We start from the raw sequence: 20,632 nt of genomic DNA, 5'->3' as shown, positions 1-20,632 counted from the left end.
CCTACAACCGTGTTGATAATCGTGAGAATGAGTGTTGTTAGGATTTTTTGGAGCATGGCACGTGCAGGAGGAAAGCACGAAGAGAAGCTAGAAAGATGCCCGGACATAAGCAACATTGGGAAGTTCAGGTGTTGGATACTCCGAGTCAGCTGCTTTTCACGAAGTCGGATCAAGAAGAAGACGGATTCCATCATCTACTGATGGATACTGAAAATTGAGAAGAAGGATTCTGTTGTCAACTAATGGATACTGAAGATGGGAATCTTTGCCTAGAAGTCGAGTCAAATTGAAGTTCAAGAAGGCAGTGTAGAGGACCCTCCAAGAGTTGACAAGAAGTTGTACAAGAAAGATCGGGCATTGTTGATGGCTTGTGTGGAAGTAATGATAGTCCTGTCAACAAGATAAGGAGGGGATGTCACATGTGCACAGGCTGTACCAGAGTGCCATGTGGACATTCTACTTAGTGAGTACACTTGGGACACCATTTGATGGGTATTGTGCATGTTGTGAGCCCTTATCCAGAAACAATTAGCCAAGCACTACTAGGTCCAGGGTCGAGTCAAGTGTTAGAAGTCATGTGCAGGTCCTGCACAAGTCAGATGTAACCCACTTGCAAGCTGTAAAGATGTTCCAGGCATTCGGGTTTGTGAGTTTTCCAATCACGACGGTTTGGTTCCCGTGCTTCGTGTCTCGGTGGCATTGCTCCTCCTGGATTTCATCTTGTTGTCGAGACCACTCAATAATGGGAGTCTGTGTCTACCATGAAGACAATGCCGAATGGGAGCATATGATATAGACCTAAACTTGAAACATGTAGACTACATGCAAAACTATGACTACATGCAAGACTATGACTACCATGAAGACAATGCCGAATGGGAGCATATGATATAGACCTAAACTTGAAACATGTAGACTACATGCAAAACTATGACTACATGCAAGACCTATGTAGGGAATTCTAATGCACATGCACAAAACTGGTTGCTTGCAGATGCAAAAACAAAATCCTGATTTGGCTGCAATTGCAAAAACCAAACCCTAATTTGTGGCATGCACCTGTTGCTAACCCCAAAGCAAAAAAAAAAAACATTGCCTAGGAAGAATCTAGAAGCTGTGATGGAAGTTGCACTTCTACTGCTGATGCTACTCTTGGGTACCGTATATCAACCTGCGGTTCTGTGGCTGAAACTTTGTCTCCATCTATGCTCCTAAGTGACCTTTGACCTGCCCTTTCGTAGGCTACTGTAGGGCTGGATAATCTGTCAACACATGGCTGGTCCATAGCGCCCTGTTTGGATGCCCAAATTCAGGCCAAATCTGGCCTTGAAACCTATCCTTTAGGTGGCTGCAAGTGGGAAATATGTGTACGTGCAACCCTATTGATGTGTTCATGTGACATAAGGCCATGTGACTCAAACCAACGGCTGATTCGGGAGTACCAGGAACTACTATGGCCTCCTCTCTCAGCTGTTGGGAAGACTTGAGAGCCAACCTCGGGAGGCGGTCTCTTTCTAGCGTGTAGACATGATAAATGTATGTGATGGTCTGAGAGAGAGAGAGAGAGAGAGAGAGTAATGTTTGTCATGAATACATGCAGAATAAATATGTTGGCAACCATTCAGAGGAGAACTCCGTGCTGGAAGAAGAAGATGAAGAAATTTATGATGATGAGGATGATGACGATCTAGATCCAGATGAGTTGGATGAGCTGGAAGCAAGTATTTCAAAAACTGCATTGGAGACCTGAGCTCATGTTTGCATGTAGTCCTTTGATTTTCAGGAGTCAGGGGGGCTCCTGTCTTTTAGAGGTCCAAATTTGTGTGACGCCTGCAATTCTAGATTCTAGATTCTAGATTAGCAGGTTTTTCTTGATGCGGAAGCTGTACCCTTGAAATGTGAAATTGCATAAAACTGAGGCCTGATGTGCCATGACCAACAAAACCAGCATCAGAAGCTAGAATGTGTCTTAGGGCATTTTCTGAAATGTGAGACACCATATGGTTGAAGAGGGTCAAAGACCTTTGCTTTGTTGGATAAAAGCTTGTATCGATCTTTGTGCCGTAATATGTGGGGGTTTAAGTGCAGTCTAGAGGGATCAACTTCTCGTTGGTTTTAAAGATGACAGGAAGGATTCACTCTTTGAACACGTACATGCATCGTATAACATGTTGCTGCTCACTATGTTTTTTTATAAAGCTTGTACGAAGGGCGTTTAAGGTAAGAGGGTATAACTTGCAGAAAACTTTGCGTATGTAGTAAGGGTAGTAAAAGGGTTTCTGTGTATAAGAAGGCAGATAGATAACAATGCTTAGTGACTGTACAAGGGTGTTTCTCTAGAGGTCATGCAGGCAAGTGACATCCATATATGTACTAGGTGATCCCCACAGGAAGTATATGTACTAAATGAACATTGCCGGAAACATGATTGCTGTGATTAAAGTAGGACATTTTAGTACTTTTGAAACAAGTATGTATGATTTTAAAAGCAGAGAACATTCAAAGTGAAAGTAGAACATGTAGAGCCAGCCCGAACTTTTCTTATTCTGCTCATCCCACACACTATGAATCCCGTGGATGAAAATGAAAGCGAAAGGTCTGCCTATTATCTACCTTAATAGAAAGGGTAGGATATTGCTGTTGGGTTTGCCTCAGTCATCAAGCTATTTCAGCATAACATGGAAATGTGAAGGTTTTGGAAACAAAGAAAAAGTCTGACATTGTTTGGTGGTACTCATTTCATACAACGCAAGGGATTGAGGGTGGTGGATGGGACGTAGTAGTGTATGCCTCAAATCTTTGTTTAAACTCAGAGAAGATCAAGGTCGAAACATGGATGAGAGGAAAAGAAAAGTATCAAGGGAGTTAAAACACATAGGTTATCTCAAGTCATTAAGCAAAGCCAAGTCTCTCAATGATTACATGGGGATTTTAACGAAAAACATTTCATCCACGACCCCTCCCCACACGCCTGCGACCCCGTTGCCATGCACCGAAGCCTCTTCAGCTCTGCACCCATCACTCTGCTTTTCGCCCTCGCCACAGCTAGCAGGCTGTATTCTATATATCGCCATCGCCAGTAGGCGGTAGGCAGTATATCACATCGCCAGTAGGCCATCGGCAAATCGTCGCCCTTCGGTGTGCAGAGAGAGAAGGAGAAGGAGAAGGAAAAGAACAAGAAGAGGGAGCCAACAGTGGAAAGAGGAGAGAAAAGGGAAGGAAACACGAGTTAATAAATATTTTTTATGAGTTCTATGATTCCTCTATTTTCCTCCAAGACCAACCCATTCTAGACAACTTGAATGGCATGACCCATTTTATTGATTATGAATTGAATGATATTTTAATTCGTCAAAGTGGGAAAAGTAATAGTTAACACCTCATAAAGGTAACCTTTATAGTAAGTAGGCAAATGCAAAATGTTTTTTGGAGAGGGGAGTCCCTAAACATTATTACAGGTCATTTGCCCATACTAATTTACCACTTATCAAATGTGAGTTGAAGAGGGGCTTTTTGAAGCTAGCCATGACTAGGGGGGATCCCCATTAGAGATCATTACACCTTGGTGTTTTGTGTCCAACTTCCCCCATCGTCTACGCTTCCCCACACGCTTGTGACCCCACTTGCATGCATCGGAGCCTCTTTAGCTTCTTTATGCCCGGCACTCTGCTTCCCGCTCTCGCCATTGCTAGCAAGCCATGGCTAGCATATCGCCACAATTGCCACTAGGCCGTAGGCAAAATATCATCATCGCCTGCAGGCCGTTAGCAAATCGTTGCCCTTCGGTGTGCATAGAGAGAAGAAGAAAGAGAAGAAGGATAAAACAGAAGGAGAAGGAAAAAAACAAGAAGAGGAAGCCAAAAGTGGAAGGAGGAGAGAAACATGAGTAAAAGTAAATATTTTTTTTTGAGTTCTATAATTCCTCTATTTTCCTCCGGGACCATGGAACTTGCCTCTGCCTCTAGAAGAGAAGGCAAGTCAAGAAATGTCTAACTCCTCACATGAAAATTTAGGTATTTGTAGCATTGATGAAGTCCAAAATAGCCAATCATTCCTTTTACATTATGGGAAGGTTGAGATATTCTTTAAGGGCCCTTTAAGGAACCTCATTAAACTTTTTGCTTAAGGAGACAACATCCTTTGAATTGTCATTCTCATTGGCATATTTTATTATAGCTAGTAGGTTATGATGATGTGTGACTTAAAAAGTGCATGCAAAAAACTTTTTGCCTAAGGAGAACATATTTTGTTTAAGGAGCCAACATAGCTTGAATTGTCATTCTCATTGGCATATTTTATTATAGCTAGTAGGTTATGATGACGTGACTTAAAAAGTGGGTGCACTTCTTGGAGTCCCTATCATCACTTTTTGCATTCCCCCCAAATTCAAAATTCAAATTCTATATTCTTCTCTCATCCTTTCTCTTCTCTTATACTCCTACCCAACTCTCCCTCTCCTCCCTTCCTCTAGCCCTCTCCTCCCTCAACGCCCTCAAAGCACCGCTTAAAGCTTGACTCAAATCATTCTAAGCTTTTCAATACCTTCTTAAAAGCACTAAAGGACAAATTTGGGCTCTTGCTTCTACAAGAGTATGCATCACTCCCTCAACCCCCTCAAAGGACCCCTTGAAGCTTAACTCAAACCATTCTAAGATTTGCAATAACTTGTTAAGCCTTAAAGCATAACTATAGGGCTCGGCATCACTTCCCTAAGGTTTCAAACCCCTCCTACATCTATTAACTTCCCTTCCTTTAATTCAATGATAGTACAAAATGCCTCTCCAAGAAAATGCCTCAAATTTAAATTGCATCTGGATCTTGACCATGAGTATGCAAACCTTTTGAGTGTTTGAGGAGGTCGAAATATTACAGATGATGACTTAGAAATAGTGCGTTCTAGAAATTGGAAGAGCTTTGATCTATGGTTGAGGTGGTATGATTTATCCAGTAGATCCTCCAGTTTAAATTGTTACTATGTCTCTACATTTTGGACATAATTGTCTTCTTGGATATTGTAGTAGGCTACATTCCCTTGCTCTTGTTGAGGCTTAAAGAAGGTTGCAAGCAAAGAGTTTTATTTTACTAAGTTAGCAAAAAATTAAAGTGATGTCACAAAGGCATGGGGAAGAATCAGGGCTATGGAGAGAACATGTGAATGAACTAAATGCCAAGGTCAAATCATTGGAAGGAGAAAATATTGTGATGCAAAAGAAGATTTTAGGATTAGAAGTTAAAAGGTTCAATTATGTAATAATCTCATGATGTCAAAGAGGTTTGCTCAAAACAACATAAAACACCTTTTCAATATCAGATACATGCCCTTGGGATTTCAAGAAAGAAAAAGGAAGCGGCATACGGTAGAGTCACTTGCTGGAATGTAGTACTACATGAAAGAGAAGAATAAGGGCCATAAACTATATAATTCATCCTTGATTTCCTTTTAGAAAACGTCATGAAATGTTTCTAGATTACCTAGTTACATTGTTATAAAATTTTACAAGAATTTTGCTGGTGAGATAATGGGGTATGGGAATGGAGGAAAGCAAACAAGGAGATTGGTTTATTGAAACATGTAAGAATACACAATCATGGAAGAAGAATCTTCACAACAGAAAGCACTAATTACAAATTGATGGCCACATATGTGCTCTAGGTAAGGAGTTTTAATGGCAATCTAGATAGATTCTGGATGTAGGATGTCTTCCTTTACAAGAGTTCTTGAACACAATGAACTCGATGATAAATAAAGGATGTCAAACTAGTCTAAATATAATGCCTAGGGTCGGCATGGATGTAGGTTGTCCATGTCCCCCAACTCATGAATTAGTCCAAAATGATTGATCGACCATATCATCTGACTAGGACCATATTAGACTATAACAAGATCCTATAGAGAGACTTTGTGCAGTCCCACAGTCCCATCCGAGATCGTCTAGACCTGCAAACGTGCCTCATAAAAAAACATGAGAATAGTGTGTTCTTAGTTTGTTGTCCAAATGCCCACAAATGCATTCACATACCCACATAAGCACATACCCTACTTGGTAGACTACTAAGTACCCACATAAGCATGTATCCTACTTGGTAGAGTGCCAATTCTACATAAGCAGTCTCCTAACCATCTGGCCACATTTGGCCACCATTAGCCACTATCTAGTGTCTAAACTGGGAATTGTTGGGTGCCTGTGTGCTCATCACCATACTCCTCTAGTGAACATTACAAAGCATCCATCACCCATAGTGATAACATGAGGATGGAGCATTGAGCAAGTGCTTTTCCAACACTCCCCCTCAATATCCACCTGTAGAACTACATCTTTGGTCCAATGTTGAGTTGATGAAGATAGTGCTCTAGCAAATCTTTCTCAAAGATGCATAATTCTTTGTCATCAAACTCCACCTCTCCATCCATAATAAGCTCACACACATAATGATATTGTATCTCAATATGCTTCTACGAGCATGAAACACCAGGTTCTTGGAAATTTCCATTTAACTTTGATTGTCACACAATAACATTGTCGCTCACACTGTCGCTCCATTTTGAGCAACACCCATGTCTCCTAAAATCCTCCTTAACTAGGCTGCTTCATAGGAAGCAAATCATGCTGCCTTTGTAGAAAAAAGTGCCATTATAGATTGCTTCTTGCTCATACGAGATGTAATGCCACACCCAATCAAAAAATAGTAACAAGAAAAAGATTTTCGCTATCACAATCTCCTGCACAATTTGAGTCATAAAATCTAGTCAAGGTATCGCCCATAAGTGATGCCATACTCAATGGTACCTTTGATGTACTTTAACACACACATCCTTGCCTTGAATTGAGAACCTACTATGGAAACCAACTACAAAGCTGATGTTAGGCCGTGTATTGCACAAAAATATCAAACTCTCCACCAACTTCCTGTACTCCTTCATATCCACAAGCAGACCCTGTAACTCCTTCATATACACAAGTCGTCCCTGTACTCCTTCATATCCAAGAGTGGAGAAGCATCTTCGATAGATAGATTTACATCAACCTCCATGGGTGCAACCACTGACTTGCACTTAGCCATGCTAAATGCCTTTAGACTTTTTCTTACAAATCTTTGCTAAAAAATAAAGATTTCATCTGACTCTTGCCATACCTCAATCCACAAATAGAAATATATAAGCCCAAGTTCTATATTTTGAAACTCTAAACTCAATATACTGGACATTCTCTTCATGTTTCCCCATCATAATAAGGTTGTCCATACATAGGACAATGGCCATGTACTTGACTTGTTCAGAGAAAATATATAGATTTTCATCTTATAGACTTTTAGAAAGGCTAATACTTACAAAGAAAGCATCTAGCCTCCAGCTGTTGCCCGCTTATACCATATCCCACCCGGGGGGGAGGGGGGGCATGTTTCACCTCATACAATGCCTTATGGAGTTTTCCGCTGTGGAATCGTATCCGAGGGGCATGTTTCAACCCATAGAATGCCTTCTGAAGTTTGCAAACTTTGTTTTTTGAACCAAGTATTTCAAACCCAGGTGGTTGCACCACATAATCTTCCTACTTGAGATGGATAGCTATTTGACTACATGACTCCACTCCAATTTGGATCTACTAATGCTTCCTCCAAACTAGATTCGTGCTCCTTGGAGTAGGCATTGAATTCTCTTGATGTGAATTCTCCTCGATTTATTTGAAACTTTTTCATCCTCTTTCTTATCTAATTCTCCACTAAACAAACTAATGTATCCTTCATATAAGGCTTAGGATATTAAACAAGCTTCTTATGTTGTATGTAAATTTATTATGCATAGAACATGTTAATTAGAACATGCAGCCCATAAGAGAGACGTAGATAGTGTATGGCTAAACTAGAGAAGGTTTTATACAAAAAGTAAGCTTGCATGGAGGGTTTTTAGGTTTGTAATTTGCAAAAGATGATGTTAAAACCATTTCGTAGGTTAACATGGTTTCACGTGCCAAACCTAATGTAAGGCGCCTTGCCATCTTATCCACTTGAGAAGACACTTATCTTTTGTAACCAACGCTAGAACATATAAAAGTGGCCTTATGTTAATGACTTTATACATTAACATGGTTTCACTTGCCCAAATTACTGTAAGGCGCTTTGACATAATACCCACTCGAACTGGCACTATCTTTTGTAAGACGACATTGGAACATATGAAGCAGCCTTATCATGAACTTAATGTCAAATAGGGAAGTCTAAGAACTTCGTGTACATACTTGCTTAAGACTAGTAATAGTAGCTAGACCATTTTTAAGTTTGGTTGAGGCCTAGTGTGAAAGCTAGTCACTTGATATAAGTCATTTTGACACTAAACAATACATATTCATTTCCTTCTTATTGCAACAATAGAATACTTATGATATCTTCTCTTCTCTACTCTTTCTTACTTATATGCTACTGGATTCTTGCATGCTAGATGGATGCTTTCTTGAATAGATTTGATTGTAGGTTTCCCTCTTTCATTAAATTCTTCCTTACCCACCTTTTGTGAGAGATAAAACCACCACAGATGTTCTCGTTTTAAACTACCTTCACCCCATTAGCACATGAGCATTCTAGTGTAACATCGGAGTAACGAGCTAGTGCACCCACATCGTGGAGACAAGCTAGCACACCCACATCAAGGAGTTGAGTTGTAGCTCAAGGCCCAATGACACATGATTTAGTAAGGCTAAGGTAAGCTCTTGACTTTAACATGCTTGGAGTCGCCTACTGTCGGGGACTAGCTTGGGGCTTAGATCCGCTCATCCGTCCATTCCAAGCTATTAGATATTGCCCAGCGTTGATTAGGAGGTCATACTACGAAAAACATACAACTTTGGCTCTTTGGATGTGTTTAGCTTTGGCTCTTTGGATGTGTTTAGGTTTTTTATTTTTTATTTTTCTTAAAGCTTGTTGCATTAGGGAATTCTAGTTTCATATCTTGGAAGGAAAAACCATGGCTTCTTGGTGATTTGCATGGTTTTTACGGCCCACAAGGCTTGGATTTCATTGCATTGAATCAAGAAATAGCTTAGCAATTATGATTAAGAGTGGAATCTACTCCAAAAACATATGAATTAAACTCTATTAGGTGCAGATCAAGAAATAGCTTAGCAATTGTGATTAAGAGTAGAATCCACTCCAAAAACATAAGAATTAACCTCCATTAGGAGTTGGATGATTAATTTTTGTTCAGTATATTTTTTCCATGAATTATTGGAATTGGTAGCTTAGAAGCATGCAAAGTCAATTAAAAAATAATTAAAAAACACTTACACTTACATAACCACCGTTGACCAGGATTAAGATCCTTAACCATCCCCATCAAGTCTAAAAAATCTAAAAATAAAAATAAAAGCTAGGCCAAACCCAACTTTCGGGTTGGGAGAGACGTGAGCCCACAATCCTATGAAAAAAGACATGAGTCAAACACATGTCTTGTGAGTGTGGAGATGTAAGTCATGAGCTTAGAGATGTGAGCCGTGAATTTGGACACGTGAATTGTGATTCTTGAGGTATGAGTCAACAAACACGAGTCAACCAGATGTGAGTCTAGAGATAGGTAGCCCTAATATTGAACCAACCAAATATTATTGCCTTAAAGACTTGTAAGGTTACACAATTTCTCTACCCTCTACATCATCCTACTCTTCAACCATGGGCTTATGGTCCGATGCACATCAAGCCATATTTGAGAGGCAACAATGCAAGCTATTGTGGAGGCTCCTATCCTTATGCCTCCTGATTGGGATGAGGAGTTCTATGTATCTTTGAGTGTTGGCAAAGAGGGTTTGGGGGCTATTTTATTACAAAAAGGGGAACAAGGTTTTAGGCGGCCAATCTACTACATTGGGCATGTGATGCTTCCTATGGAGACAAAGTATACGGATATGGAGAAGTTTGGTTTGGTTCTTCTCTTTATAGTAAGAAAGCTTCATTCATATCTTCTTCCTAAGAATTTGATGGTATTTACTACTTCAGCTGCTATGTTTTATTTGGTGAGAAAGATGAATCCATCGGGCAAGTTTGTTAAGCGGTTCATGGAGCTTTAAGAGTATGGTTTCTCATTCTTAATAGCTACCCTTGTCGACATCTTAGCAAGGAAGGAATATGAAAGTGAGGAGGAGCTGATTTCTTCCCCATGGATACTTTGTGAGGTTTCTTATGATTTGGCTCTTCTTGAGCATGCATATGTCCTTTATTTTGATGGGGCTTATTAACAAGCTCTTGCCAAAGGTAGTGGAGGTATGGTACTACTTGAAGTCTCTTCTTCCTCCTCTATTTTGGAATATACTCATACTAACAATGAGGCCAAGTACTAAATGCCATGAAGTCTCTTCTTCCTCCTCTATTTTGGAAGACCCTCATACCAACTGAGTACTATATGTGATGATTCATACATTAATGAAGTGTAAGGACCTTGCGATCACACGGCCCAACATCAAAGGTGATTCACTTCTTGTGATACATCAACATCAAGCTATATGGAAGGTATACGATGATTATCTATGAGTTCTTTAAGATGAACTATTTGCTTTGCTTAGTGCCTTTCAAGGGTATCATTTCATTCATGTGGCCTCCTTAGAGAATTCTAAAGCTGATGAGTTGGTGAATAGAATTCTTTATGTTAAGGTGTCTTCATGTACATTGGGGATTGGTTTGAAGTTCTTGGAAGGCATGCATGAGTATCTTTTACGGGTGTTATACCACCCAACACCCCATCACGTGAGAAGAAGAAGCTTCTCAAGAAGTCTTCATGATGATGTGCGTTACTATGTGGGTCCCGATAAAGTTTTGAGACAAGTTCTAAATGCTCAAGAAGCTTATCAATATTTGGAAGCATGTCATGGAGATTTATGTGGTGGGAATTGTGCCCATGATGCAATGGTCACCAAATATTCTTACTTCGGGGTACTATCGGCCTACTATGCATAAGGATGTTCATGAACGGTGTTGTACTTTGCAAGGAATGATATTTGGATGTCCATAATTGGTAAGTGGATCTTTGCATCCTATACTTGTATTTGGACCATTTGAGAAGTGGGGGGGTTGATTTTAGAGGGCCACTACTGGTAAAGTATGCAAACTTGTGGCTAACTAATTTTATGACATGATGGGCCAAGGCTATTAAGGCTACCCTTGATGCTTCTACAAAGACGGTGGTGAAGTTTCTTGTGGAGAATGTGTGCTCCCATTTTGGTACACCCTTGGAGATTCTTACTGACAATGGGCCATGTTTTTGAGGTGACCTTTTGGGAGATTTGATGACAAAATTTTATATGAAATATCAATCAACTCCTAACTATCCACCATGGGTTAGTTGAGAAGACCAATGGGATCTTGTGTGGAATAATTTATAAGATTGGCAAGGACAAGCCTTTTGATTGGAACAAAGATTATAAAGGACAAGCCTTGTCATTGGGATAAAGTTCTTCTTCATGCTTTGTGGAATAATATGTGTAGTAGATTTTTTTCAAAAGAACTTTTTAAGAAGCTTTAGTTATTTTTTACTAAGGGTTTTTTAAGCTATATGCTTTTTTGGAAGCCCAAGGTTATGTAAGCCTTGTGGTTTTATTTGTAACAGAGGTGGAGAATCAATTTTAGAAAAAGAAGAATGTAAGGGATAATAAAAAAGGCTTTGTTTTTTATCACAAGCTTTGAAAATTTTCAATGTATGCATAAGAGAGAGAGAGAGAGAGAGAGAGAGAGAGAGAGAGAACTTTAGCATACTGTGCATAGCAGAGAGCATCATTACCATCATTAAGATCACTCCATCGTCGGTGTACGAAAGCGACGAGCAGATATTAGAAGGCGAAGGGAGGTTGACATGCGGTTTACGTGTGGTGTTTTGGCCTTGTGAGAGAGCTTGGAGCTCTTGTGTGCGCCTCCTCCTGGGTTCAAATTGGCATTGCCATGCACTTTGGGGTGTGGTGTTCACATCAGTCATTGCTCAACCCTAGAGAATCTACAACCTACAGGAATTAGCAAAAATTGATGTGTACGGCCAGAAACTGGTTTTTTGATTCATTCTCCACCCACACTTGCAATTGGCCTAATTCCTCTTAAGGGTACTTTAGCAATCCTACTATAAGCTATCTACATCTCAAACCTTGTAAAGCAACCACCAAGCAGAAGCATCAAGTGGCATCATAGATAAAATCTACACCAAAGGCATAATGAAGAAGACAACGCCAAAAGGTGGACACGAAGACATGCAAGGATAAGCAATCAAGATCCAAGAGTCAAACCAAAGAGAAAAGACCAAGATCCAAGAAGCATTCAACAATGCGAAGAAGGACACAACATCGACATGAAGCATGAAGGAAGCAACAAGGGATCTTCATCAAGCAAAGCAAGGAGATCTCAAGCAGCAGCACTAAGCAACAAAGGAGCTACCAACCACTACCCTAACCTAATCAATTCATATGATGTAAAAGCCACCATATGAGTAAGCAAATTGATATGTTTTGAGTACACTTGACCACCTAAGAGTAGCCAAAAAGCACCCAGGGGAGGTGACACAAATGTTAACACTCCTAACCACCTGAGAGTAGTTAATCAAACACCTAGGGGGGAGATGTTCCATGTCCAAGTCCAAATGTCAATCCACCTATCACCTACATTAAGGGGAGGTGAAGTATTTGTAAACCTCGTATTTGACCACCTTGCAGTAGCCTAAGAAAATGGAATCAAGGGGGGGGAGGGAGGGGGGGTTTGAGAAATGTGGTGCCATTGAGCACAAGAAAGAGATAGGGAGTGAGTTGAGTAAGCCAAAGAAAATATTGCTTAGCAAAGAAGCCACATGAGCAAAGTTGAATTATCCCACATAAGCTAGCAAAGCTAATGTTATACCCACCCATGTAAATAGGGGGAATTTTAAGCAATAAAAAATAAAGCAAGCTCTTAAGCCTCTATACAAGGACATGTCTCAATCTTGTAATCTAATTATGCTTACGTCTCCTGCTTAATTAGTTTAGCAATTTGACATTATGAGTATGCTTAGACGTCACCCACCTTAGATTAGTTGAATTAACAAACTAATGTAGGATTAGTACTAATCACTTTACACATGCACATGATGATATCCATGATTTTTATAGCCACATGGCCGTGAGCCTACATGGCCATGTAACCCCTTTTTTTGTGTGGTCAGAGGCAAAGAGGGCCATGCGTGGACCACGTAGTGCCATTATCGGCCAAGTCTCCCACCACTGGGTCCTAGCCACATGACCCCCTTATATATATATATATATATATATATATTATGATTATTGTTATTCTCTTCCTCTCGCTCGTACTCTGTCTTAATGTTTCTCCTGAGATCTACTTCACATGCTATTGCTCACTCTTCTTGCACATTCTCACTTTTGCTCTTTAACTCACTCTCGATCCTTAGTGCTTCTTGCCTCTCACTCTTGCATGGTTTGCCACCCCTTTTTCTCTCTCACTCTCTCTTACAAGCATATTTTGCTCTCCTCTCGATGGTCTCACACTTGTTGCTTCCTGATCCTCCTTGGTGATTCTTGCCTCTCGATCTTGCTCTTGGTCCTTCTTTCAAGTTTTTTTCTTATTGGTGCATGCTCTTGCTCTTTCTCATGAGCACACTTTCTCATGAGTGTGCACTTGCGAGCTCTCTTTTTATCATGCTCTCTTGCAAGAAAAATAGAGCTTGCAAAAGAGCTCCCTTTTCTCGCATTTGGTCTTTGTGCGGGGGTGTTGTCCTTGTGGCCTGCATCTTTGTGGCCTCATGCATGTTTCTTGGTCTTGCAAGGCCACTCATTTTATTTACACGTGTGGTAAGATGATGATGTGTGTGTAGAGAGTGTTCATGTGTGTGCATATGTGTGTGTAGAGAGTGTTCATGTGTGTGTGTAAAAGTGTGTGCGCATGCAAGTGGATGTGTTTTGTATATATGTGCATGTGTGTGTGTGGGTGGGTGGGGATGCTTATGTGCATGTGTGTGTGTGTGTGTGTGTGTGTGTGTGTGTGATGGGAGTATGCATGTGTAGGTTTTTTAGTTTTTTGTTGTTTTTACTTTTATTTTGAGTTTTTAGGTCTTTGATAATTCCCAATGGATGTGACTATAGACTTGGATGGAGGTATTATATTACATATGTACCAACGAGGGTTTAATATTTATGGCTTACCACATGAGCTCAAGCAACGAAGGTAGAGAACTATTGCCCATCCCACGATGAAAGCTTAGACATTACCACCATCGGCTTCTTTGGTATGCTTGTCTAAACTTTTCCCTTCTAGATGGCAAATTGGTGTTGTGGCATGGCATATGGGGGTGTTGTGGAACCATGGCAATCCCTTTGAGCCTAGGGAATGCTTGGTAGGGAGTTTGTACATGGCTCTTTGAAAGACTTGGCACCAATGTGATAAAACACATGGATCTAGGCACACGGCTATGGTGGATTAAGGTGTGTAGAAATGGATTAGAATCAACATATTAAAATACTAGAAATGAAAGAAAGAGATTAAGATTAATGACATAATTAGATCATAATGACAAGATAAGAGATTTAGCAAAAATCTCACATGATAATCCATTAAATAGAGGACCCTTTTATAGGCTTGCATACATCTCCATTAGCCACTAATGTTGGCCCATAAGCTTGATTAAGTTGTGCTTAATCTTTCCTAGATTTCAGCACCATATCTCCCTTAAAGTAAGCACCCACTTGGCCTCTTTCCAACCTTCTTCTAGGTGCCTACTTTTGGCCTCCATATGAACTGGACATTCCACACATTCCTTCATATTTGGGCTCCCTTTAAGCCATTTAACCATAGTCTATGACTTATGCAAGTTATAAAATCATTTGAGGGTCACATAGCAACCCCCTTGATCTTAATATTTACCCAACATCACTTGCTATTTCAATACTCCCCCCTCAAGTGATGAACTAATACCACCATGCATATACATGGGATCTATACTCTTTAGTCATTTGCTAGAGTGGTCTATGACAAGTGCCTCATAGGATACAATGTTGACTTAGGGCTCAAAGTTTTGCACAAGGGTAGGAATACAATGAGTGGGTTAAACATGTTGGCTTTCATGGTTGATCAAACATGATGATTAAATTCATGATGAAGGCAACATTAGGCTAAGAAAAAAGATTAAAGCTAATTATATAAGATTAGGATTAATGACAACATAATGAAAATGTAAGAGCGAGAATGAATGTGTAGAAATACTTGTAAATATTCATTGGATCCCTACCTATTTATAGGCTTGGAAAAAAAGTAATTAAAAATGATTAAGAGATAATCCCATCTACCTTATTCAAAAGTGCATAAAAAAGAGCACCCATTGCCTAGAATGGAGAGCAACCTAAGATTCTTTCCACATATGGTATGGTTGTCTGGAGGTGTAATTATACCAAAAAACCTTATGCCAAATCAGGCCTTTAGACCATAGAACTATATTCCCATATCCCCAATGCACATGATATTTTGGTGTATTATTTCAACACCCTCTCTCAACAAAATATCCATGGCTACTATGATCTCAATGCTAGCTCTAGCTACTGTTTACAATGTTGTTTATGATGATCATCCAAGTGCCCGTAGGTCTTACTCATGGAGGTTTACAATGCCAATTATGATGGCAGATGCTAGACATTTAGTTATGATTGCATTTCACTTAGGATAGAGGAGTGACCACCACAGGTTGGGAAATAGCTAGTCTAGAAGGCCTAGTCATCTTGAGCATAGTTGACCTCTGATAAGGTCTCTACTTCTTTATTTGAAGATGCTTCCTTATTTATCTTGATCTTGTCAAAGTAGCTCTTGATGTAGCTCTTAATCTTCTTTATGTTTATGTAGATCTTGATGTAGATGTAGCTTTGGGTCTTCTTAATCCTTGATTTTATTGTGTTTTGAAGTCCATGTAGGCAAAGATATATCATTTTATCAATGTGTTCATGAAGCCTTACATGATGATGATGCAAATCCCTTCCAAATGATAAGGCAATAAATATACATAAGGGGGTCTTATCCTTATCAATGGCCAGTGTATTACCCTTGTACAATTGATTTGTAAGTATGATTGATGAGTTACATGATGCATACAAGCTCAAAAATCCCATTGTTCCAAGCAATGCTTGTGTTGTTTTATACCTTGCTTTGGATTAACAAATTGGCCACTCAAATCAAGGGGAAGGGAAATCTGATTTAATGCTTTACAGAGGTTAGCAACACTTGAATATCAGATATGGTCATAAAAAGCTTAGATGATTAGCACTAATCAAGATATTAGTGAAAGTCATTTTTTGTTAACGGAGTTAAAAAATCCTAATTTGTAGAGCACCATCTCGGAGGGGCAAATTAACGGGTTTTTTCAATATGAAGTTTTGGAAAGCTATAGGAGGTCCCCGAATGGTAGGGTTTTTGAACCCTTGATGGTTCAAAAACACTAAAATTAGTACTGATTAGTCACTAATTAGTGAAGGAATAGCATGTTCCCAAATGGTAGGGTTTTTGAACCCTTGATGGTTTAAAAATACTAAGATTAGTACTGATTAGTGAAGGAAATTTTGTTTCCTTCACTAATCACTAATTAGTGAAGGAAATTTTATGTTTGCACTACAGAGAATGGGTCAACTAGGAGTGATGATTTTTGAGTAAATAGGGTAATAAAAGAGCAAAAATATCTTTGTGGAATTCAATAGCAGTGGATTAGTCCTATTATAAATCTATTATTTAAGTCATTAACCTTTTTAAGCATGGATTAATGATAACTTTACCAAAGTATGTCTTTGAGGAGTAGATAGGCTGGAGGTGGCTGCTACTTCGCAAATCTAATGCCACAAGTGGATTTGTAATTCCCGGAGCCCAATGGAATACCTTTGATTTTGCTTCGTTGGTGTGTTGGAGTTTTTTTCCCCAAAAATTCAGGTGTGGAGCTTCCCATGCATTGGAGCTATCCGTGGGTTCATGTTTGAGTTGCGGAGAGGCCCTAAGTGTTGGCTTCAGCTTTGGTTTCTTTTGTGAGGAATAATCAAAGCTCTAATGGTTGTGTGGGTAGGAGAAGGAGATGTCCATGAGGTTTAAAAAGGATAAGAAAGAGATTACTCACTAATTGTAATTAGTGTAAATAAAGTGAAGGGATTAATGTAAGCATAATGGTTGTAGATCTAGGCTCCGATACCATGTAAGCTTTCATGGTGGATCAAACATTATGATTAAACTCATGTGATGAAGGTAACATTAGGCTAAGAAAAAGAGATTAAGATTAACCACATGAGATTAGAGTTAATGACAACATAATGATAATGTGTGTGAGAGAATGAGAGTGTAGAAAGACTTATAAATATTAATTGGATTCTAGCCTATTTATAGGCTTGGTATAAAATTAATTAAAAGGTGATTAAGGAATAATTAAAAGCCTATTTATAGGCTTGGTATGAAAGCAATTAAAAAGTGATTAAGGGATAATCCCATCTACCTAATCCAAAAGTGCATCAAAAAGAGCACCCATTGCCTAGAATGGAGTGCAACCTAAGACTCTTTCCACACATGCTACGGCTGTCCTGGAGGTGTGGTTATATACAGAAACCTTGTGCCAAATCAAGCCTTTTAATCATAGAGCCATATGCCCATATCCCCAATGTCACATGATATTTTGATGTATTATTTCAACAAAACACAAGTTGGGAGAGGTGACCTCAACTTTACTCGGTGAGTACGAGAGCCAAAGCTTGCTTTCCACATATCATAAAGTGATTCACATATACGTGCTCTTAAAGGTTGCATTTAAAAAGTGAAATATTTTTTGTTGAAGTTGGCTTTGATGAAGTCCTTATCGATGATAATCTGGTCGATGAAGAAATTGGTGAAGAATGAGTCATGAAGGCCCATGTATGTAGGACCCTTATTCTCCATGTAAACAACCTCTTGTTTAAGGCTTCTTTACATCACCCTTAATATCAACTAAGGGTATAATTCTAAGGATCTTTATTATACAGCCTCGCAAAAAGTAAAAAAAGTGTTCATTTAATGCTTTCACAATGAGCCGTTGACTGTGAAGATGGTTGCTATCGAGAAGAGGGACTTTTTTTCAGCTAGGGTATGGGCCTTAGGGTCTTCATCACAGCCTCACAACAGTAGAAAAAGTGTTCATTTAATGATCTTCAACAAGCCGTTGACTACTGTGAAGATGGTTGCCATTGAGGAGAGAGCCTTCTTTGCTTCTATTTTATGCTTGAATGCATGCCTTTTACAGGCCGCCGCTCCACATGCCATTGTGTGTGAATTTTAAATCTTACCTGCTCAGCTTGCATTAGCTTCTATTGGTGCTTCTCACACTACTGTGTTGCACCTACATTGCTAGGTGTTATTTTTTTCTATGAGGAGGTCGCGCAACTACCAAAACCCTTGTGGTTTCTACATCAACTTTGTGATCATTTTCTACTTGTTCCTTAACTTCATTAGCATGAGCAGCTAGCTACATGTTATTTGAGGATGTATCATCAACCTATGGACTGGTGATTGTGCACACATCCCTGTTCCCATTGGTGATAACACTTAGGTGGATTATTAACTCCTGGGTGACATTTTACATTCTGGGGGGGTTGTCGTGTCTACTTGGTGGTTTCTTCCTTGAGATGACATGGATGGCAACATGCTCGTCCTCGAGTTCTATGTGATGTGATGAGTTCATCAACATGTCATGAATGGCTATAAGCTAGTCTACATGTGGTGGCCTTTGTGATTCTTGGTGGTGATCTTCAGTGACTTGGTGCATATGATCTACTACAGGTAACAGTACTTCTTGAAAAGTGCATACTTCAACTATAGTGGGATCTGATCACTTAGTGACCTTTGTATACCTTATCTAGTCTTCAGTGACAATGCATATGATCTACCATACAGGTAGAAGTACTTCTTGAAAAAGTGAAAACTTCAACTATAGTGGGATCTTATCACTTGGTGACCTTTGTGATACCTCATCTGGTAATGGTTGTATAATTTGTGTTGTACTCCCTACCTTTCACATCCCTATTGTCTATGAATGAAGAGTTATGATATTGTCCAGACTATACAACACTTTTGTTATATAATCATTTATAGCCAATGGGCATTTTGTTTTATGTGAGCACACCCTGCAAGGTATGGATGCTTAGATCCAGAGAGGGTGTTAAATGGTATATATGATCTAACTTCCATGTGTTAGTGTGTATCCATATGAGCACACCCGCCGGCGAGGTATGGATGCTTAGATAAAGAGAGGGTGTTGAAAGTTTTACATGATCTGACATCCATGTGTGGGACACATTAATCTATGTGGACCTTAGTCTAGGTTCCTCAAGTTAAAAGCCTTTATAATAGTTAAATGTATCTTGGTGAAAGAATCAGTAGCATCTTCTAGAATCAAGCCTTACATCCTTAATAGAGGGAGGTGGAGTGAATCATGAAGAGTAGGCATGTACTTTTGGAGGCCTATTTAAGTGCTCGAACTCCCACCTTTGTATTATGCATCTTTATGCTAATAGAGCTATGTGTTTACTTTGTCTTGTGTCAAGATCCATTATGCTTGTTCTTAACTATTCCAAGTGAGTTTAACTCTTTGATTAATGTTTCATTAGTCTCTTAGCTCAAGATGCATCATTATGTGAGAGTTTAGCTTAAGGTTAATCCTCTTAACTTTGCATTAATGTCTTTGTGTGGGTATTGCATTCTGAAAACCCTAATTTCATATGGACTCAATTTGCATGGTAGATTAATTTTTTCATGATTGATGGACTCAAAAGCACCTATATAGTTTTTTATTGCATTATTCAATTTCTAAATATGAGATACTTTTATACTTTGTTATGTGGCAGGGCTAAAGCTAGACCCTCACATGTGAGAGACACGTATGTTTTCGAAAGTTAGATATAAAATTAACCCAATCATTTTAAAAAATCCACTAGAATAGCCATTGGATATTTACCCTTATTTTTTTTCTTAATGGTAATGGACCTATTAAGGACACTTGCAAAGAAAGTAGAAGCTAGATTTAATTTACCAAATCTCAATGTGTTCTAGTTTGCCTTGCCTTTGCCAACTCCTCTAACAACGTCACGATGTTGTCTTGGTTGTTGGATGGGTGCATGTTCCTCTTTGACCACTATAGATTCTTCCCTTTTACTTTGTAAATATAATCACAAATAAATCCAAAGAGTTTTAAGCTTCAGTAGAAAGATAATCTTTTAGAAAAATAATAATTTCAATAGAAACACCTTAACAAGAATTCCATGCAAAAGGTCTAGTTTCCTTATCGATCCACCACATACCTTCCCATGAAAAAGGTCTAGTTTCCTTATCGATCCACCACATACCTTCCCATGAAATATTTTTAAGTATTCATTATTATTGCTAAGTTGAGCCTTCTAGCATGGAATATTTATCTTCTATGTGGTGCACAAAGGTATTTTGACCTGGTCAATTTTCCAAAGCCTCTTATTGTGCATCTAATATTCCAACAAATATATCATTCTTGTGTACTATACTTGATAACACTTAAAGCCTTTAGCATGTCTAGCATCTTAGCAAATGTAAGGTCTCTCCCAAGCCATGTATGTGTCTCTTTTAATATAGATTTCAAGAAGGAAAGAGAGTGCACTTAGAGAAGAGTGAG

The 20,632-nt window shown here is 39.1% G+C and overlaps 1 protein-coding gene across 1 annotated transcript in view; it reads left to right on the top strand.

The window, feature by feature from the left end:
* Window positions 1–2,143, top strand: part of LOC147620575 (zinc finger CCCH domain-containing protein 11-like) — a 65,816-nt gene extending 63,673 nt beyond the window's left edge. The window contains exon 8 of the mRNA XM_086824816.1: window positions 1,601–2,143. Coding sequence (XP_086680942.1) covers window positions 1,601–1,750 — 150 coding nt within the window. The 3' untranslated portion in view covers window positions 1,751–2,143. The remainder of the gene's footprint in view (window positions 1–1,600) is intronic.
* The last annotated feature ends 18,489 nt before the right edge of the window (window positions 2,144–20,632 follow it).

Source organism: Cibotium barometz, chromosome 31 (genome assembly GCF_041138505.1).
Source record: "Cibotium barometz isolate CiBa-2024 chromosome 31, ASM4113850v1, whole genome shotgun sequence".
Classification (NCBI taxonomy): domain Eukaryota; kingdom Viridiplantae; phylum Streptophyta; class Polypodiopsida; order Cyatheales; family Cibotiaceae; genus Cibotium; species Cibotium barometz.
This window is presented reverse-complemented; position numbering and strand designations above follow the sequence as displayed.